The sequence below is a fragment of the Neomonachus schauinslandi genome, chromosome X (assembly GCF_002201575.2).
Source record: "Neomonachus schauinslandi chromosome X, ASM220157v2, whole genome shotgun sequence".
NCBI classification, from domain to species: Eukaryota; Metazoa; Chordata; class Mammalia; order Carnivora; family Phocidae; genus Neomonachus; species Neomonachus schauinslandi.
This window is the reverse complement of record NC_058419.1, coordinates 46,427,282-46,450,043: the sequence shown is the minus strand read 5'-3', so window position 1 is coordinate 46,450,043 and position 22,762 is coordinate 46,427,282. Positions and strand designations below refer to the sequence as shown.

The window sequence follows — 22,762 nt, the reverse complement described above, 5'->3', positions numbered from 1 at the left end:
ATCAACAAACACACTCAAGCTGAACTGCCAATCAGGTTTTTAAGGCCTCACTCTTAAATATGAATAATCAGTCAAGTATCAACAGCTGTTTGGTTAAAGTCTCCTCTGTGAAAGACAATGACCAAAACAGGAAAAAAATTCCTGAAGGAACAGACAATTCAAAGAACAGAAAAAATACATACACACATGCACACACACACACACACACACACACACACACACTACATTACTTATATTACTAAAAAAAAGAACAAGATGTTATACAAAAGGATCAGAGAACAAGAAAAATCTTCTGAAATTTAAAGGTAGGATAGCAAAAAATTTCAATAAAGATGTTGGCTTTTTCTTTTTAAGATTTTATTTATTTGACAGAGAGAGAGCACACAAGCAGGGGGAGCAGCAGAGGGAGAGAGAGAAGCAGGCTCCCTGTTGAGCAAGGAGCCCGATGTGGAGTTCGATCCCAGGACCCTAGGATCATGACCTGAGCCGAAGGCAGACGCTTAACCAACTGAGCCACCCAGGCGCCCCTAAGATATTGGCTTTTATATCAAAAAAATTTCACAGAAAGGAAAACAAAAGGGCAGAGATAGAAAATAGAAGAGGAATGAGCAGCAGATTAGACTCAATCCATGAGGTCCTAAATTCAAATAATAGGAGATATAAGGAAAATATAGAAAATGGGGGAAAGGAGGTAAGAAATAATACAGGAAACTTTCCCACATCTGAAAGTATTAGCTTCCAGATTGGCAAGTCCTAATTTGTACCCACCACAATGAATGGAAAAAAAAAAAGGCCCACTGGGTCATTAAGTTTCAGAGATAAAGAGATAAAGCTTCTAGAGAAAAAGAGGAGAGAAATTACCTACAAAGGATCAGGACTTAAAGTAGCATTTAGACTCACACAACACTGGTGGCCAGATGACAAAACCATATCTTCAAATTTATAAACGCAAATTATTCAAACCCAAATCTAGAAATCTAGAAGAAGTTTCAGTCATATGTCAGGAAAGAAAAGACATTTATAGACATGAAAAGACTTAAACTTTACCTCCAGGCACACTTCCTCAGGAATCTAATGGAGGTTATACTCCAGCCAAATGGGAAAGGAAAGACAGGAAAAAGGAAGACAGGAGAGTAGCAAAAGGAGTCCGGGGATAATAGCCATGCAAAAGACCCTGAGAGCCTAGGATGGAAGATTCCAAGAAAAAGGTCTTCAGGGAAAAAACGGAACTCAAGTTGTTGAGCATATGGAGAAGGCAGATAAATGTTTGACAGAGCTCTTTGAGTACTTGGGGAAAAAAATTAGCAATAGGTTCATAGAAAACTAAACCAATGGAAAAATGAGGTAATTATCCATGCCAATAAAAAGTTATAAAAATCCATCACACTGAATAGGACTATGCAGCTATAAAAAAAAAATGAAGTGCAGGGGCACCTGGGTGGCTCAGTCGGTTAAGCATCTGCCTTAGGCTCAGGTCATGATCTCAGGGTCCTGGGATCGAGCCCTGCATTGGGCTCCCTGCTCAGCAGCGGAGAGTCTGCTTCTCCCTCTCCCTCTGCCCCTCCCCTCGCTCGTGCTCTCCCGCGCTCTCTCTCTCCCTCACTCTCTCGCTCGCTCTCTCTCAAATAAAAAAAACAAAATCTTTTTAAAAAATGAAGTGCAATATTACATGAAAAAAATCAGGTGCAGGGGCGCCTGGCTGGCTCAGTCAATAGAAGGTACAACCCTTGATCTCAGGGTTGTGAGTTTGAGCCCCACATCGGATATAGAGATTACTTAAAAATAAAATCTTAAAGGGACCCCTGGGTCGCTCAGTCGGTTAAGTGTCTGCCTTCGGCTCAGGTCATGATCCCAGGGTCCTGGGATCAAATCCCGCATCGGGCTCCCTGCTCAGTGGGGAGCCTGCTTCTCCCTCTCCTGCCGTTCCTCCTGCTTGTGCTCTCTCTCTCTCTGACATATAAATAAACAAAATCTTTAAAATAAATAAATAAATAAAACCTTTAAAAATTGTTTTAAAAAAAATGGGTGCAGAACAGGGTCCATATTAAGCTACCTTTTAGCTAAGAAAAGCTTATTTTTTTAAAAAAAAATAAGCAAAAACAAAACTTGTACTTATAGAAGGAGGGAGGGAACTGGGTAGAAGGGACAGAGATAAAAGCTAGACCTCTATAAAGGTAGCTTTATTTTGTAGATTTGACTTTGGAACCATGTAAATACTTTACAAAATCATAAAACAAAATTTAATCAAAATGAAAAAACTCAATCCCTAAAATTTAAAAGGAAGCAAAATAAAAAAAGTAAAAAAGAACCTGTGCATCAAGTATCAAGTTAGTCTTAAAAAAAGATTTTATTTAGAGAGAGAGAGAGAGAGAGAGTGCAAGTAGGGGGGAGGGGCAGAGGGAAAGGGAGAGAATCTCAAGCAGACTCTGCGCTTGGGGCAGTTCCAACATGGGGCTTGATCTCAGGACCGTGAGATCATGACCTGAGCCAAAATCAAGAGTGGGATATTTAACCTACAAGCCACCCAGGCACTCCAAGTTAGTGGCTTAACCACAAAGACAGGTAGTATTTAAGAGGCACAATAATGTGACAAAAAGGAATTGGATATAAATCTTGAGCTCTTTTCAGTTATCAGTTGTTGGTAATAATATTGGTACTCATGTTCTGAAATTATAATATATATAGTAGGATATATATATATATAGTAGAATAGAATAAATAATTATGTTAATGTCAGGACTCAAATTTTCATTGTAAGACAAAAGATAAAAATATAAAAATTAAAGGATTTCAGTAAAAGTTCTATCATTCCAAATTTGATTTTAATATATCACTCTGAACTAATATTTTCTCTTTAAGAAAATATTCCCTGGCTCTGTCCACTAGAAAGGGCTTGAAGTATTACCAACCCAGTATAAGTAAGCACCCCTAGCACCCATACTGTGCTTCCAAATACCATTTCCCACTAAAAGAGACAAGGATTTCTTGAAGAAATGGTTGATTCCCAGTCTCAGGCAGAAAAGACTAGATGTGCTAGAAATACCTTATCATTCCAGAACTACTAGGGCCATCCTAGGGCTGAGACAACTTAAAGCAGTTCCAATTGGCTACAAACAGAACAATTTGAGTACCAAAAAATAATAGTAAATTCAGTGGACTAAAACATATCAAGTATGTTAAAAATCCATGATTTTGGGGCACCTGGGTGGCTCAGTGGGTTAAGCGTCTGCCTTCGGCTCAGGTCATGATCCCAGGGTCCCGGGATTGAGCCCCATGTCAGGCTCCCTGCTCAGTGGGGAGTCTGCTGCTCCCTCTCCCTCTGTTCTTTCCCCCCCCAACTTGTGCTCTCTTGCTGTCTCTCTCAAAATAAACTCTTTTAAAAAAAATCCATGATTTCATGAAACTGAAACAAACAAATTTAACTGATCATCTTTTGAAGAAGGTGAAAGAACCAAGGATTTACCCTGTCTTGATTATATCAGTACATCAGGGTAACCAAATAGCTGATAAGGAAAAGTTATTTTTAGAAAAATTCTAACTAACAAATGAAGACATGATAGACTAGGTAATGATCACCAATGACTGCAAAAACCATTAGGTGAAAACCTGACAGGAAATTTTTTAATGAGTGGATCAGGCTGATGACACTGAATCCACAATTCCCTAATCTTAACATCACCGAAAAAGAGCCCATCAGACATATACACGTTAAAAATATTCTCACCTCAAGTTAAATCTGAATCTAGTCATCTAGATCTACCAGTTTATAGGAAATACAGGGGACAGAGGAAGAACATTAAATGACATCATGAGAATTCAATCAGCAAAATCCAGAATAAGAATTTCCACAGGAAAACCAACCAGTTTCTTCAAAAAATAAATTGCAAGGACAAAAAAATTAAGAGGGAAGGGTACCTACAAATTAAAAGAGAATGAAGAGACATGTTAATCAAATGCAATGTGCATACCTTGTTTGAATCCTGATTTGAACAAACCACCTATAAAACTCGAACCATTTATGTGATACATCGGTGTCAAACCTGAATATTTACTGGATATTTGATATTATGGGATAAATGTTTATTTCTGGATGTAATAATGATATGAAGTTATGTTTAAAAAATTAAGTTCTTTCTTTTAGAACTCACACTGAAGTTTCACATTTTATATGATATAATGTCTGGAATTTGCCTCAAACTAATCCAAATGTGTTGGTGGAATGTGGGGTGGGTGAGAGTATAGATAAAATAAGATTGGACACATACTGATAGTTTTTGAAGCTGGGGAATGGGTATATGGGGTTCGTTACACCATTCTTTACTTTTATATGTTTGCAATTTTTCACAATATAAAATGAAAGGAAAATTTGTACAATAAAGGAAAATAAAATCTTAGTACATGTACTTGGCTCAGGAATGAGTATCTACATAGTCATAACAATAGAAACACTAAATATTAATTTAACCAAGAATTGTACTATAAAAATAGAAGAAGGGTAGTTTGGGAAGAAAAACAAAGTAAGGGAGAGAAATTCTTATATGCCATAACTGGAAGTCAACAAATAATATGTAACTTGGATAAAGCAAAATACATCAGAATAATGTACTATTTAGAAATACAGAACATCAGAAGAAATAGCTAAAATAAATGCTGTGGTTTCTAGAAAGCAAGACTCAAGAGCAAGGAAGGGTAGGATAGAGAAACATCACTTTTCCTTACTAACCTATTACTACTATTTGACTTTTAAAACTATGTACTTGTATTTTTTGATAGTATTTTATTTATAGACTGCTTCTTAGGTCTTGGTGCTCTGGCTGTCACCTCCCATAAAATTCATATTTTGACTCAAGACTCAAGAGTAGATATTTAAACCTCAAATCAGGGCAAACTAGGGTTATCCTATCATCGTAATGGAATGGACTGTCACTACCAGGAACAGGGAAAGAGAAATGAAGGTATTAAAGAAGTGAAAACAACCTAGGGCTATACATAAGGTATTATTTTTATTACAGTCAGCATCTGGCCTATATTTGAGTACCTACTGGATTGGATCTTAGGTCCCAGTACAAATTTTGCAGGGAAAAGGAATTCCTCTGGATAGATGTGTAGGGTAAACAATTTGCCCAATAGAAGCTGGAAGGGCTGGAAACTTGGGTAAATATTGCAAAGAGGTATCCATTCACCAAACATTTGATGAGCACCACTATGTGTATGAATCTATGCTAAGTGCTGGGCTACAAAATTAAATAATATCCAGCTGCTACCTCCCAGTCTCATGTGGGAAGCACCAATCAATGCACAACAATGCAATATGGTGTAACAAATGCAACAACAGGAGATAAGCAATGGGAGATTAGACTAGAGTACAGAAAGGGGGACTCCCTAATCAGACTGAGGCATCAGATAAGGTTTTCTACAGGATCTAATGTTCGAAATGAATCTTTGAACATAAGTAGAAGCCAAGGGGAGAAGAGTGAGGGCACTGTGGAGAAAGGACAGCCTCAGGCAGGAGTGAGATAGCTCGGTAGGATAACTTGAGTTCCATACGAACGGAAAGAGGAAAGCAGGTGAGGATGCGGCAGAAGATGAGGCTAGGGACCTTCTCATGAAGATCTGTCAGTGCAAAGATAACAAATTTAAGCTTTATTCTAAAAGCTATTGGGTAACTCCTGAAGAATTTTAAGCAAGATTGTGGTATGATTTTATCTGCATTTTAAGGACACCTCTGGCTACATGCAGTGTAGAGAATAAACCAAGGTAAGGGGTTGGAACTAGTGAAACCAGTTTGGAGGTTAGTAATAGTTTAGGCAAGAGAAGATGGTAGCTTGGAATTGAGTGATGGTGGTGGTGGTAATGGTGGCGGAAATAGAAGAGGGGGAGTCAAGGTATTTTTAGGAAGGAAAACTGACAGGACTTGGAGACTGATTAGATGTGGCTGAGGAGGAAGGTGGGGATTAAGACAGAGGAGTCTAGGATGACATGTCTCTAGTACATGGTGCTACCATTTACTAAGGTGAGAAAAAAGAAGCATATTCTGAAAGGGAAGAGGATAAATTTGGTTTAGGGCAGTGTTTCTCAACTGGAGGCAACTGTGCCCCCCCCCAAGAGACATCTGGAGACAGTTCTGATTGTCACGACTAATGGCACGTAGTGGGTAGAGGCCAGGGATGCTGCTAAAGTCCTATAATGCACCTAACAGCTCCACACAACAAAAAATGATCCAACCCAAAATGTCAGTAGGGCAGAAGCTGAGAAACCCTGATCTAGGGCAGTGCTGATTTGAATCTGTAGGCCAGTTAAGTGAGGAAGTTCAATAGCCTTTTAGAAATGTACCTCCTAAAGCTCAAGAGGGAACCAGAATGCAAATATAAGTTTAGGAGTTATCAATTTGTAGGTGGTCATTCCAGTCACCAACTATACTTGGGTGCAATCTCCCATGAATGTATCTGAAAAGAAGGTCAAGGACAGAGTCCTGGCGGATACCAACACTTATAGTAGGAAAGGAGAGGAGAAAGAGATCCCATGGGAAAGACTTAGAAGTGGCCAGCAAGATAGGAGGAAAACCATCAGAGAAAGGAATCACAGAAAGCAAACAAAGAAAATGTTTCAAGGAAGGAAATAAGAAAAATAAGTGGTGTCAAAGGCAGAGAAAAGTTGAGTAAGTTAGGGAAAGTTTCCATTGGATTTGGCAAAATAGAATCACTGATGACTTTGACAAGATCAATTTCTATGGGGTGTTAAGGGCAGAAGAACCATGAGTTTTTTTTTAATGGGAGATATTTAATGTTTATGAACTTAAAGAAAAGAGCCGATAGGGGTCATAGGGAAGGAGGTACAGAAACAGGAGAAAGAGGGTATGTAATGAAGAAGCAAAGATCTAAAGGAGGGAGGAGATGAGTCCAATATGGTGTTTCAAGGAAGGATAGGAAGGTTGGAAGACCAACCGCCTCTTTCACTGAAATAGGAGGAAAGGAGGGATAAGATTTCAGTGGAATTGGTAGATGTTAGGAGAACAAGCTCAGAGAGTTCTCATGTGATACCCTTAACTTTTCAGGGAAGAATGAGGTACAATCATCTGCTAAGGGCAAGAGTAGAAGTGATGGGGTAGGGAATTGAGGAGAGGTAAGGGTTTAGAGAAGTCACTGAAGAGAATGGGAGAAGAAACTGATGAGGCCCATGTAGGAAGACTTCTGGAGAACAATTCTACAAAGGAAGCTGCATCCTAACAGCGAAATCCTAGAGGTCAGGATGTGTCCTATTAGAAGGCACCACCCAAGTGTCAGGAACTTAAATCATTAGGAGGGTGGGTGCTGGTAAGAACCAACAGGGAACAAGAGTGTCAGTTGCGAGTGCTGTTCAGTCCTCATGAGCAAGGCTTTTGACTTGTTTTCTTAAGTTCCACAAGGGCAGGGACCATGTCTATTTGAGTCATCATTGGATCCCCAGCACCTGGCACAGTGCCCAACACATAGCAGGCACTCAATAAATAGTAGGTGCATGAAGAAAGAAGGATATAAAAATGTCTTACAGGCCAACCTCATGACGTAGATGCCTTACCACTTACATCTCCCATGATACTTCTCAGTTTTGTTCTGCCGAAAACACTAGCCTTCCAAATAGTTCAGACACTTGTCACCTGTTAGACTGCCCTCACCGGTACCTCTTTTTCCTAATACTTCCTTCCTATTAAATTCCTTGGATGCCTGACATGGGCAATAATGGATGAAGTTCTCTCTCCTGCTCTCCACCGTCCCTGAAATGAAACACCAGCAATGTTCTCTCCGTGTTACAAGGTATGCTTTCAGAACAGAGCCCCTCCTCCCCTATAGCACCAGGGGCCGCTCTATTATTAAAATGTCAGGGACACTACTATTACAGACTGCAATGTCTAGGGTTATCTTCAACCAGCCCTTGTTTCTCATTACCTGTGCCACTTGATTGTGTTTCTCAGGGATGTTTTTCAGATGGTTAGACCATACACAGACGATGCTTCTGTCTAAAGAAAGAAAACGGATTTGCTTTATATGGTTTTCTTGATGAAAGGTTATTTAGAAATGTCTGGCCATTCAAATACCCTCCTTCAGAGAGGCATACTCAGATTTGAAGAAGTACCTAATTCAAGCTCAAGGCCATTTTTCAGAGAAAACCTGTTTCCTGGTCTAGCCATTTCGAAGCTGATTCTTAATAGAGCATAGAGCTAGCCTGCAATATTTTCTCTCATGCCTCAAATGCACCAATATGACAAGATCTGCTTTCTGTTCAGATTTTAAGAGGGAAATAAAATGTAATGGGTTTTGTTTTTGTTACTGAATAATAGAACACTGACGTCATATACTCATTTAATTCAGCACACGGCGGGGAAAAAGCCAAGTGCCTGCCCTAATGAACTGCAGTTTAGGGCATATGGGTATTAAACAGTGTGACTAATATAAAATGATGGTTTTTCAAGTGGATTTATTGAAAATGGGCAAATGCAAAGTTCAGGAATGGAATCTGAGAATGGGTACTGGGATTAAGTCTCAGAAATACACCACTGTGAACTCCCTTACCACCACTCACCTCCTCTACCAATTACTTTAAGGCAGATCAATCACAGAAAGTCTAGTTTTCAGGGATATGGAGATATGAAATAGAAAAGGCGACTCTCTAATAAAGAGGAGACTTCTCCCAGTACAGAAAAGGAGCATAAAATGATGATAATGACAATGGTGAGTGGGCAGTGGCAACAACATTAACATTTACTAAGTGCTAACTGGGGCTCAGGCGTATGACTTTTCGAGGAAGAAAGGGTGAAAGTTGTGATTCCTAGTGCTATGTGACAATGACTACCCACCAAAAAGCATCCCAAATTAACTTTGTGATCACATTCTGCATCAAAGACTTCTTCAAGGCTGCCATATTTTCCACTCCTCTCTACCCCTCTCCCCCGACACTGTTCCTATACCTTCCTTCTCCTCTCAGCCCTTAGTTTGCTATTTCTACTAGTCATGGCCTTCAACTGGCCTCTCCAAGTTCCCAGGTAGTACCCCACAGTCTTCGGATTGCCATCTGGACCTCAGTTCACAGAGAGGGTGGACTTATTTCGGTAGCCATTGATGACAGGCTGGAGAAGGCAGGGCAGGAGAAGCACAATAGGACAAATGAAACCAAAGAGAACAGCAATAAAAGGAACGTAAGAATGTTCTCTGGATAAGGACAAATAAATGGCACTTTCTTGGAAGGTATGGCATTTGTGAAAGTCCATAGCTGAGGTCAAGATACTCCACAGGCACTCCATAGTGGAAAGGAGTTTCAATCTTGCTGTGAAGCAGGGATCAGCGAACTTTCTCAGTAAAGAGCCAGATAACAAGTTATTTTAGGCTTTGCAAGTCATATGGTCCTTGTCACAACTACTTAACTCTGCCATGCAGTGCAAAAGCAGCCAGGGACAATCCATAAACAAGCAAGCTCAGCTGTGTTCCAATAAAACTTTACAAAAAAGCAGGGGTGGGTGACAGATACGGCCTAAGGGCCATAGTTTGCCAACCTCTGCCATAAATTAAATTCTGCCTCTCTGAGGCCTCATTCGGTTTCCAAAGTCTGAAATCTTTCTACAGAGGTAATACCGTAGTGGTTGAGAAAGTGAGCTTTGCATCAAATAGACCTGAGTGTGAACCTCAGCTCTGGCACTTTCTAAATGTGTGTCCTTGGGCAAATTACTTAATCTCTCTGAACCTCAACATCTTCATCTGTAAAACGATAGTGCCTACCCCTCAGGGTAACTATAAACAGTCAATGATGATGCATGCTAATCACTTAGCACAGACAATGTGCTAGACAATGATGCATGCTAATCACTTAGCACAGGGCCTGGTCTCCAGAAAGTGCCCAGTAGGTACTGGCTGATATTATTAGCTATTAAGGGGACTTAGTAGATAAAGGATAGGGAAGTAGTGGCTTACAGAGGGTATAATAGGATGGAGAAGACAAGAGAGCCCCTCAGCTCTGGGTGCAGATGTTGTCACATTGACTCCATTGAGCTTTTGGAGGTAAGACTCTAGTCTCCGTAAAATTCTCTTCTGAGCTTCAAATTTCACCTGCAAAAGAATATATGTAATGAAACAAAGAGACTTATGCAGTATTACCTCGAAAAATGGAAAACAAAGAGGAAAAGAGAAGGCTGTCCCACAGATTCTTGGGTCATGGTCTTAGCAGATAAGGAACCCATAATGATGGGACAGCAATAGACCTAAGAAGGTATTGGGAGAAAGGTCAAAAGTGAGCTCTTATGTAAGCTCTTCATTTTAACTGATCTTTCAGATTGAACACCCAAGCTATAGGTCAGTGCTGTGATAATGGAAATGTTTTATGTTGGTATTATATGCCATATAATATGGTAACCACTAGCCACATGTGGCTAATGAGCACTTGAAATGAGGCTCATGTGACAGAGGAACTGAATTTTTTTTTAAAGATTTTATTTATTTATTTGACAGAGAGAGACACAGCAAGAGAGGGAACACAAGCAGGGGGAGTGGGAGAGGGAGAAGCAGGCTTCCCACTGAGCAGGGAGCCCAACTCGGGGCTCGATCCCAGGACCCTGGGATCATGACCTGAGCCAAAGGCAGACGCTTAACGACTGAGCCACCCAGGCGCCCCAGGAACTGATTTTTTAATCTCATTTAACTTTAGTTAATGTATATAGTTAGTTGCCTCTGCTGTATCAGTACATACGCATTTCTACACTATGCTATGCAAAATCACATGAAAGAAATCACAGGGCATTAAGAGTACACTTATCTTGATGAGCACTAATATATAGAACTGTTGACTCACTATACTGTACACTGGAAACTAATTTAATATTGTATGTTAACTATACTGGAATTAAAATTTATTTTTTTTGTTAAAGATTTTATTTATTTGACAGAGAAAGACACAGCGAGAGAAAGAACACAAGCAGGGGGAGTGGGAGAGGGAAAAGCAGGCTTCCCGCTGAGCAGGGAGCCCGATGCGGGACTCGATCCCAGGACCCAGGGATCATGACCTGAGCCCAAGGCAGATGCTTAACCGACTGAGCCACCCAGGCGCCCCATGGAATTAAAATTAAAAAAAAAAAAAAATCACAGGGCTCATGGGAAAAATGGGGTTAGGCACACACATTCCAAAACTTTATAGTATCACATATAGAAAGGATAGGAACCTAACAAAAAGGGTAATACAGTTTTCCACATTCACTGGTTAAGAAATGGGGCGCCTGGGTGGCTCAGTTGGTTAAGCAGCTCGGGTCATGATCTCAGGGTCCTGGGATTGAGCCCTGCATCAGGGCCCTGGGATCAAGTCCTGCATCAGGTTGCCTGCCCAGCAGGGAGCCTGCTTCCCCTTCACTGCCCCTCCCGCTGCTTGCGTGCTCTCTCTCAAATGAATAAATCTTAAAAAATAATAAAAAATTAAAAATTAAAAAAAATAAAAGGTTAAGAAATTTATAGATAGATACTACAATAAGGATGGCACTTTACCCTGACAAAGACCTGAAGTTTGCTTGTGGAAGTGGCTGTCCACTTGGGAATGATCCTGAAGTGGTGAAAGGAGGGTTATGTGTCACATACAGAAAGATCTAGCAGCAGACATGGATGAGCGTGGCTCATACCACACTCAGTGAACTGCGGGAACCCGTAAATGCTTGAGGCACGTGTGCGTGTTCATTTTATGCATTCTTATGCAGCTCGGTTCTGCTGGGTACAGTTTGCTTCTTTCATCTGGTGTTTCTCGCAGACAAAAAAAAAAAAATCACTCCTAAGCCAACGTGAAATTTGCATTATGTTCAAATTGGTTCCTTAATCTATCAATTCCTTGGAACAAATTTATGTTTTTAAAACAAGCATTACAGCAGAATTGACTGTATTTAAAATCAAATAGCCACATGTAGCTAGTGGCTACCAGGTTGGAAAGTGCAGCTATGTATAAAGCAGCAAGAGTACTTGCTATTCACACATACAGAGAATAACAAAAAAGCAAGGGAGAAACAGGCATTTCCCGGTATGTCTCCAGAGTTTGGAAGATGTAACAGGTGTAAAGTTTCAGATTCATATTACATTAAATTCATATTATATTAAAATTTCAGATTCATATTACTCAGCCACCAAAAAGAATGAAATCTTGCCATTTGCAATGATGTGGATGGAACTGGAGGGTATTATGCAAAGCGAAATAAGTCAGTCGGAGAAAGACAAATACCATATGATTTCACTCATATGTGGGATTTAAGAAACAAAACAGATGAACAGAGGGGAAGGGAAGGAAAAATAAAATTAGAACGAAACCAGAGAGGGAGACAAACCATAAGAGACTCTTAACTCTAGGAAACAAACTGAGGGTTGCTGGAGGGGAGGTGGGGGGGGATGGAGTAACTGGGTGATGGGCATTAAGGAGGGCATGTGATGTAATGAGCACTGGGTGTTGTATGCAACTGACGAACCACTAAATTCTAACTTTGAAACTAATAATACTGTATATGTTAATATAAAAAACTAAATACATTTGAAAAAACTTTTCAGGGCACCTGGGTGGCTCAGTTGGTAAGCGACTGCCTTTGGCTCAAGTCATAATCCTGGAGTCCCAGGATTGAGTCCTGCATCAGGCTCCCTGCTGAGCAGGGAGTCTGCTTCTCCCTCTGACCCTCCCCCTCTTATGCTCTCTTTCTCTCTCTCATATAAATAAGTAAAATCTTTAAAAAAAAAACAAAAACAAAAGAAAAAAGCTTTTCATTAGCATATTGATTTTAAGCACCTGTTGGGGGATCTGGGTAGAGCTGTCCAGTCAAGCTTCCTACAAGTCTGGCACCATTCCCCCTGATGGAACTGAGGAGTGAAAACGTAAGCTGGGTACCAACCTTGAGCTGTTCCTCATAGCTCAGCCTCCAGGGTGGCGTCACAACATCAGCCAGCCTTAAAAAAAATAGTTCAGGCACTTCATTCATTAAATAAATATGTACTGAGCACCTACTATGCATAAGTACTTCCTGCCACCATTTTCTCTGGCATTTTACTTATTCAGAAAACCTAACTCTCATGCCCCTGGGGAGATACAGTCTGGGAGAAGAGCCCATTTTGGTGCTGTCTACTTAACAAAGCAGAACAGATGGGCAAACTTAATATAAGAAAAATCCAGATTTATCAAGAGGTAATTAATCATATTACAAAAGGCTTCACTGTTGGGTTCCTTTAAATAGCTCACCTCCCTAATGCTTTTAAAATATAATTTGATTTAGAAAATACATTTGTTGCATAAAATGAGGTATATTTGTGTTTGCATGGCTGCAACGGGACTATTCATTTGTAAGCCATCTGATCGCTCTCTGGATTCCTGGTTTTCAGCATACCTGCCCTGGGCCTTTATAGAGACAAGGTCCCAGTTTAATATCTCATTTCTGTGAAAAACATACTTAGAGGCAAGGAGAATATTTTCTGCCATCACAAAGCATTTCCACCAACATTCTTCAGGTGTCTTCAAATTTGCCCTGGGTATCCTACCTCAGGCGCCCCCTTGATCCCTTGCAATGCCATGTTAGTTACAACAGGAATACAGAATTTTAGGAGACCCAGAGATTCAGACTTGCTAATGGGAAACAATATCCGCCTGGGTCTTACCTTTCCTGCCAGGAACCATCAAGTGGTCCAACACGGCTTGGTTTCTTCTGACTTTTCTGTCCTCTTTGACACTTCTTGGGTATCACGTCGGTGAAGTTTCCCTCACATGCTGAGCCCAGAAAGGGCTGTGACCAACCCGGAGGCTTAGTGGCACACCAGGGGAGTGATCCTGGTTTGGGGAGGAGACCCACCCTGGAGAGGAAACATCTCGGGCTATGCATTGGGACTCTTCTTTTAATCCCTGCCAACCACAGAAACACCTGCATGAAAGGTGAACAAACAGAAGTTGGGAAACAGAAGCACAACTCCCAAACCCCTTCATTCATTTACAAACCCTTACAGAAGCTCAGCACCCAGCACACTGCCTGGCAGAGAGTCAACACTTGGTAAAAGCAGGCCTGCTGAATGGAACTGAATTACTGCATGTCAGGTACTGGCTTAGGTTCCCAAAATAAAAAGATGAGGAAAATATACTCGTTGTCCTCCAGGGAAGAGTTCAACACTCTGGATACACTTCTATGGCTGGTCCCTCTCTATATTCTACCCTCCCACCCAAAAACCAACCAGTCAACTACTATTTAGTACGTGCTAGACTATGTGCAAGACACCGTGCCACACAAGATTACAATCTAATTGAGAAGATCAAGTGCAGATGCAGGACAAGATGACAATAAATAACACAATGTGCTTAGTTCCTGACAAATGCTCAGGGAAAGCTTCCCAGAGCAGGTAAGCCTTGCACCAGGACTTAAAGGATGGCAGGGAGCTGAAACAGATGGCTAGACCAGTCTGGCTAAAACAGTAATTCATTCTGGGGAACAGAGGAAATGAGGTTGAAGTTACATCAAAGTGAGAGCTGGAAGAACTTTAATGCCTGAATAAAATATGGACTTTATTATGAAGGCAACAGTGAGCTGATGGAGGCTTTATGTAGAGAAATAAAGATGAAATAGGGAGGTTAATGAAAAGCACGTTCAACGACAGGGATGTCCACTCTCACCACTGTTGTTCAACATAGTACTAGAAGTCCTAGCCTCAGCAATCAGACAACAAAAAGAAATAAAAGGCATCCAAAGCAGCAAAGAAGTAGTCAAACTGTCACTCTTACCAAACAACATGATACTCTATGTAGAAAACCCAAAAGACTCTACCAAAAAATTGCTAGAACTGATACAGCAAGGGGGGCCTGGGTGGCTCAGTTGGTTAAGCATCTGCCTTCGGTTCAGGTCATGATCCCAGGGTCCTGGGATAGAGCCCCGCATCGGGCTCCTTGCTCAGCAGGGAACCTGCTTCTCCCTCTCCCTCTGATCCTCCCTCTTGTTCGTGCTCTCTCTCTCTCTCTCTCTCTCAAATGAATAAATAAAATAAAATAACATAAAATAAAATAAAATAAAATAAAATAAAATAAAAAGACCAATCTCTTCAACAAATGATGGGAAAATTGGACAGCCACATGCAAAGGAATGAAACTGGACCACTTTCTTACACCATATACAAAAATAAACTCAAAATGGATGAAAGACCTAAATGTGAGACAGGAATCCACCAAAATCCTAGAGGAGAACACAGGCAGCAACCTCTTTGACCTTGGCCGCAGCAACTTCTTGCTAGACACGTCTCCAAAGGCAAGAGAAACAAAAGAGAAAATGAACTATTGGGACATCACCAAGATAAAAAGCTTTTGCACAGCTAAGAAAACAGTAAACAAAACTAAAAGGCAACCTACAGAATGGGAAAAGATATTTGCAAGCGTCTTATCAGATAAAGGGCTAGTATCCAAAATCTATAAAGAACTTATCAAACTCAACACCCAAAAAATCCAGTAAAGAAATGGGCAGAAGACATGAACAGACATTTTTCCAAAGAAGACATCCAAATGGCCAACAGACACATGAAAAAACGCTCAACATCACTCCACATCAGAGAAATACAAATCAAAACCACAATGAGATACCACCTCACACCAGTCCAAATGGCTAAAATTAACAACACAGGAAACAACAGATGTTGGCGAGGATGCAGAGAAAGGGGAACCCTCTTACACCATTGGTGGGAATGCAAAGTGATGCAGCCATACTGGAAAACAGTATGGAGAGTCATCAAAAATTTGATAATAGAGCTACGCTATGACCCAGCAATTGCACTACTAGGTATTTAGCCAAAGGATACAAACACAGTGATCCGAAGGGGTACATGCACCCCAATGTTTATAGCAGCAATGTCCACAATAGCCAAACTATGGAAAGAGCCCAGATGTCCATCGACAGATGAATGGATAAAGAAGAGTGGTATATATATACAACAGAATACTACTCAGCCATCAAAAAGAATGAAATGTTAACATTTGCAATGACGTGGATGGAATTGGAGGGTATTATGCTAAGTGAAATAAGTCAGTCTGAGAAAGACAAATACCATATGATTTCACTCATATGTGGGATTTAAGAAACAAAACAGATGAACAGAAGGGAAGGAAAAACAAAATAAGATGAAAATAGAGAGCGAGGCAAACCATAAGAGATGCTTAACTCTAGGAAACAAACTGAGGGTTGCTGGAGGGGAGGTGGGTAGGGAGAAGAGGTAATTGGGTGATGGGCATTAAGGAGGGCACTTGAAGTAATGAGCACTGGGTTTTATATGCAACTGATGAATCACTAAATTCTACCCCTGAAACTAATTAAATTGAACATATAAAGAACTTAAATCAAGAATTTAATAAAATTCTATTATTCTAATCTAATTCTAAATCAGTTCTAAATCAAGAATTTAATTAAAAAATAAAAATAAAAAAGAGGGAAAAAAAGCAAGTTCAGGGGTGCCTGGGTAGCTCACTGTGTTGGGCATCCAACTCTTGGTTTTGGTTCAGGTCATTATCTTATGGGTCATGGGATCAGGCCCTGCGTTGGCCTCTGTGCTCAGCGGGGAGACTGCTTGAAGATTCTGTCCCTCTGCCCCTCCCCCTGCTCACACGAGCTCTCTCTCTCTCTCTCTCTCAAATAGATAAATCTTAAAAAAAAAAAAAAAAGCAAATTCATGTTTGAGACATGTGTTTGCAATGGTAAGGAAAATATCCAAATGGAAACATCTAACAAGTAGAGAAGCAGTACTACGAGTCATGAGAGAAGTCAGGGTTAGAGATTTGGTTGAGTGTCTATAAGTACAAGATGTAAGATTTTTTTAAAGAAAGGAGCTTTCAGTAAAGAGAAGAGCAAAAGACCGATGACTACACCTGGGAAAAAGACAGTATCTGGAGAACAAGAAGAGATGCTGGTGACCCAGGAGAACATGGAGCTTAGAGGCCAAGGAAGATGCCTTTAGGTAAGACACTGACATATCCAGTAAGTCAGAGGCCAAAGAAAGAAGTGAAATAAGGCAGTAGTAAGTGGCAGACAGGAGGTACAAATGAAGGTTTGAGATCTTAGGCGTGGAGACCCTAGAGTCAGGCAGACCTGAGTGGTCCCCTGACTCCACCACTTACTAGTTAGGTGGCCTTTGGCAAGTCAATCATTCCCCATGACTTTCCTTTTTTTTTCATCTGTAAAATGGAGATAATAATAGTACCTACCTCATATAGTGGTTATAAGAGTTAAATAAAGGATAATTAATAAAAAGTACCCAGCAGAAGATTAAATGGAGCTGATGTTTGTAAAGCTCTGAGCACAGCGCCCAGTACCTGGTGAAAACTCAGTTAATTGTCATGATGCTTAAAGACAGTACAGGACTGGGTGGGGGTGGCAATACTGACAAAAGGGAGCAGAGGGTGGAGGGGGGGAAGGACAAGTAGGAGTAACTATAAGGCAAAAGCTGCAAGAGTCAGAACAGGTGAGGGCCTCACTTTGGAAAGAGGAAGGAATCCCTTTGCCTCCAACACAGGAGTCAGTGTTGGTGCCTATTTACTTTATGGTGCCTGATCACTGCTGTGTAACTTGTTTGGGTACCAAGGACACATGAATGGACTTGGCTGGACACCTTAGTGATGAGCTGTGAAATTACCTTTTTGCCCTTGTCCTCTATCTTGGATTACATCCCAATGTTAAATCATACCTTAATTCAGAACACACACACACACACACACATTTCCAATGTATGTAACCGATTCATTAACAGAGATTCCTCCACGGCTTCCTCTTATTACTGTGAAATTAGTATGCTGTGACCACTGTGTAACTTAAAGGATGCTGGTATGGGTGCTATAGTCTTTAGCCCATATACCACTTTGTGTGTTTACAAAATATTAAAGAAAGTAACTGTCAACATGGAAGCATTTGCGGGGGATCTTCAGAAATTTCTAACAAAACATATTTAAGCTGTCTCAAAGTTGAGGTGATAATAGATAGCACCCTCTACACAACTCCCAGAAAAAGGCAAGTTATTAAGAAGAACATGGGCTTTGGAGCCATATTCTAATCTCAGCTCTGCTGCTCACTAGCTATGTGACTTTGGGCAAGTTACTTAAGCACTATGAATGTCAGTGTCATCATCTATAAAAATAGGACTAGTACCACCTACCTTTCAAGGCTGTGCTAAGAATTAAATAAGCTCGGATGCCTGGGTGGCTCAGTCAGTTAAGCGTCTGCCTTCGGCTCAGGTCATGATCCCAGGGTCCTGGGATCAAGCCCCGCATCGGGCTCCCTGCTCAGCGGGGAGCCTGCTTCTCCCTCTGCCTGCCACTCCCCCTGCTTGTGCTCACTCTCTCTCTCTCTGATAAATAAAGAAAAATCTTTAAATAAAAAAAAAAAGAATTAAAGGAGCTCATATATATGAAGTGCTCAGGATGGCACCTAACACAGTAGGCATTTGACATGTGTCACTGCCCCTCCTTAGGCTCTGATTCGAAGCACATCACTTGATTTCTTCATGCCTCGCCGTGTCTGACCTGCAAAACTGGCGAAATGTAATAAAGCCTGTGAATGCCGTTAGGATAAGTAAAATTATGTGGGAAACTTATAACACAAAACACAAACCAAAGAACTTTCATAACATTCTGCATTAGTGCCTGCTAGAGTGTGGTGAGCTTAAGGCCTGCCCTGGACCACCTATGAATACTATCAAAAGTGTGTGATCTGTGATAAACATTTTTCTAAAGTGAGACAAAAGTATGTATTTGATATGAAGAAAAGCAAAAGCCAGAGAGAGGAAATGAGTGAAGAGGTAGGAGACAAAAAATAAGGAATGGGCAGAACGGGGGCAGACTGCAGGGGGAGGGTGTGCTGCAGGCCCATTTAGGGGTTGGCAGAGGAGGGACAGGGGAGCTGAGGGCTGAAGACATCTATCTGTACCTCACAACATTCAGACTTTTTTTGAGTGTGTGGGTCCTCTCACTGGTGAATGCCACCAGGACTGTGCTCTACTTGCCCTGTATCCCAGCAGTAGGCTCTTGTGCATCTAGGTTTCTTCCTCCAAATTATCAGGTATGGTCTAAAATAGGACCCCACTATTGCCAACCGGTCACCGCTCCTGGTAAAGACCCTTTCATCATATTTAGTAATTTCTGAAGTGAAATATATTTTTCAAGGCAGCATAATAATACCAGTCAAAGTGAATTATGTTTCTTTGTTTCTTGATGGGGGGGGGGGGGGGGGGGGCATCTGCCCACAGAAAAGACTAGTTTCTTTTCAGAGGTTTTCCTGTTTTAAAAAAATGCTTGGGTTTAAAAAAAAAAAAAAAAGTGTGTGACATCTGCTCAGTTTCTCCTATAGGAATCAATCGGAAAGGGACTCAGGGTCCAGAGCTGCTAGATAGGAAGGAAGACTAAGTCTCTAGGGCTGGAATAGGTAACCTGCCTGAAATGCTCAGAGATTCCAATCTGAGACTACGTGGTAGGTTTGATGTGTGTGGGGCCAAGGAGCTTCTTGGAGCAAAATGTTAACCCACAGACAAGGGTCCTGCTTACACTCTCTGTTCATCCTTCCTTCAGCTGGCCTGGCCCCACACACGGTTCTTGGCAAGAGGTGATGGACATAAGGGTGTACTGCTGAGTCCTCACTGCAATGCACGCTCCATCAGGTCCTTCCCCCACCAGACCCCCTCACCAGCCCCTCCATCCCCCTCTTCTCCGGGCAAGTTCTACCCACCGTGTCTGTGGGAAAGACTATCACTGAACTTGGGCCAAGGGAGGGCTGAGGTCACAGCACAGGCGGACGCAGAGCTGGCCGCAACCTTGGACAGCCAGCATAGGTCAGGTCCGCGCGTCCCCACCTCCTCCGGCCTCCTCAATTCCCCGCCCCGCAGGCAGATTGGCTCGCTAAGCAGTTTTCTCTAAGTAAGGGTTCAATCGGGCTTTCCGAGTTCTCCACGTACCCCCCATACCTTTGCAACCAATAAATCCTCTTACAAACCTGAGGCGGCCAAGTAAAAGCCAGCGGCCGGCCTGGATCGCTGCCGCTGGGGAGAGTCACTTCCTGGTGCGCGCGGCAGCTCGACTCCCGACGCACACGCAGCCAGCCCGGGGCAGGCGCGACGGGACGCGGGGCTCCTCCCAGGCGCGGGTCAGCCGGGCCTGCTCGGGACAGCCAGTTTCGGGGAGCCCTCCTCCCTACCCTAACCGGGCGCTTCTCTAGACACCTTCCTCCAAATCACTCAACGCCTTATTGCTCCCTTCCCCCGCCACAAGGTCCCCTCTCCTCCCCTCCTAGCGACCCCGCCCACCTCCTGCTCTTCTCCCCGTCCCATTGGTGGATCTGGATAAGCCTCAAAAATCACAAAGAAATTTGAACTACAGCGTGAATAGTGCTACCCATCTCAGGGGTGCTTGCGATTTAACGCAACCAAAATTATAGGCTCAGATCCATGATGGCTTGGAAGATTGGGAGATGAAGGGTAGGGTGGTGTCTTCAAATCGCAACATTTTGTAAAAGTCGGCCCTTTTTGGAGCCCTAGGGTTTTTCAGGCGTTCGTTCTCCCTCTATTTTATATTGCTTCAAGAAAGTGTTACATTCTTATGACAAGGTAAACCTGTTTGTTTGGTTTTTTTTTAAGATTTTATTTATTTATTTGACAGAACACAAGCAGGGGGAGTGGGAGAGGGGGAAGCAAGCTTCCCGCCGAGCAGGGAGCCCGATGCGGGGCTCGATCCCACCTGGGATCAGGACCCCAGCCGAAGGCAGACGCTTAACGACTAAGCCACCCAGGCGCCCCATAAACCTGGTTTCTTAAGTGGATCCCACGCAGGGCTGCTAAATCCTCAGGGCAAGAATTGGTTTTCAACTTCAAAAGACAGAAGGAGGCTTGATACTGACGTGAGAAAGAAAGGCAGAAGGAAACGTAGATAAAATTAAATGTCCTTATAACCTGCAGCCCAATGACAAAGCTCCCAACTGTCTTAAAGTTAATGCCTTGCTAAAGGGAAAAACAACCTTAGTTTGACAATAGCAAGGCCTCCAGTATCTTGTGAGTCTTCTTTAGCATATGAAAATCCTTTTGGAACTTCCCTTATCTTTACTTCCCTGAACCCCAAAGTATATATAATCAGTTGCTCCTCACAATCCCGAGGCTACAGCAGCTCTTTCTGCCCATGGGTCCTGTCCTGTGCTTTAATAAAACCACCTTTTTGCACCGAAGACATCTCAAGAATTCTCTCTTGGCCATTGGCTCCGGACCCCACCAACACAACAACACTACTCCCAAAATACATCAGATACCACTAATTCATCTACCAGCTCCTCGACTACATTCAGTGATTCCTCTAATTTTTAGAGGGGTCAGGAGCCCAGCCAAATGAATAAGAGAATGTTGAAGCATGCACACATCTGTGTGCTGTAAAAAAAAAAAAAAAAAAAAAAGTTTTTAATAAAATTAAAATAGTAAGTGCACATTTAATGACACTTAATTTTTATATTTAATAGTAATTGGACTTTAGTGGAAAGCACTTTATAGCTAACATTTCAGTTATTTTTTTTAAAAGATTTTATTTATTTATTTGAGAGAGAGAGAATGAGAGACAGAGAGCACGAGAGGGAAGAGGGCAGAGGGAGAAGCAGACCCCCCGCTGAGCAGGGAGCCCGATGCGGGACTCGATCCCAGGCCTCCAGGATCATGACCTGAGCCGAAGGCAGTCGCCTAACCAACTGAGCCACCCAGGCGCCCCAGTTATTTATTTATTCAAAGTATAACATGCCTATTATGTGCAAGGCAGTGCATTAGTACAGCAGTAGGTTAAACATGGCCAAGTACCACAAATAACAGCAAATATTAAGTCAGCCAGACCAAAGTTCAAAGCCCAGACTTGCCAGATATAAGCTGTGTGAACTTGGGCAACTTACTTAATTGCTCAGTGCCTCAGTTTCCTCATCTGAAAAAAAATGTCCATAATAATTGCACCTACCTCACAGGGTTGTGATAAAGAGTAAATAAGTTAATATATGTAAAGTACTTAGAACAGAGTAAGCACACACTCATTGTTAGCTATTACCATCCAAAAATAATTTTATATACTGTATATGTACACATACATGCACACACATGCATATATACCCTTTAAAAAAAGAGAGAGATCTTTTAATCCCCATTCCAAAGGCTTGAGTAGGTAAAGGTTTGCCTCAATTCAGGGCCTTTCCTAACCACTCTAACGGTTCTTAAGCATTATTTGAACTAAAACCACTGCTTCAGGTTTCTAGGCTTGCACATTGCTATCAAGTGAGACCAGGCTGGAGAATGCACCTTTGGTTCTCTTCTCCCTTTCTTTTCTTTTTTTTAGTCCCCTTTTATGCAAATAGCCAGCTCTAGTCCTTTCTTCACCTCTTCTTCCCTTTTCTTCTCCTTCCCATGCTCTTCAGCTCCATTATCATTTCTCATCTTGGCATTTATTGTTGTGCCTAGCACAGAGCCTGGTGCCCTAATGGGAGCTCAATGAATGATGATGAATTGAATTGAATCCTCCCCTGGTCTACTTGAAAGGGAAAGGGCATATTTTCACTCACCCCCACCCCCACCTATTCTGAGCATCCAAGTGAACTCCTTTAAAGCAAGTTTGTCATTTGAGAAGGCAGAACCCTGAAGGGTAAAGAGAGAAAAGAAATTAAGGAAGCGATAATGTAATTATTTAGCCATTAACCCTTTTATATTTATTTAATCTGATAAAGCATGTTCTTCTATAAAAGAGAAATCACCACATTTGTAAGAGGGGCAAGAAATAT

At 41.7% G+C, this 22,762-nt stretch overlaps 1 protein-coding gene across 1 annotated transcript in view; it reads right to left on the bottom strand.

Annotated features, from left to right (window-relative positions):
- The window catches only part of TRMT2B (tRNA methyltransferase 2 homolog B), a 44,330-nt gene extending 21,909 nt beyond the window's left edge, over window positions 1-22,421 (bottom strand). The window contains 8 exon segments of the mRNA XM_021684909.1: window positions 7,926-7,996; window positions 9,004-9,103; window positions 9,942-10,076; window positions 12,872-12,926; window positions 13,629-13,888; window positions 19,967-20,192; window positions 20,277-20,308; window positions 22,365-22,421. Coding sequence (XP_021540584.1) covers window positions 7,926-7,996; window positions 9,004-9,103; window positions 9,942-10,076; window positions 12,872-12,926; window positions 13,629-13,888; window positions 19,967-20,192; window positions 20,277-20,308; window positions 22,365-22,421 — 936 coding nt within the window.
- Between the last annotated feature and the right edge of the window lie 341 nt (window positions 22,422-22,762).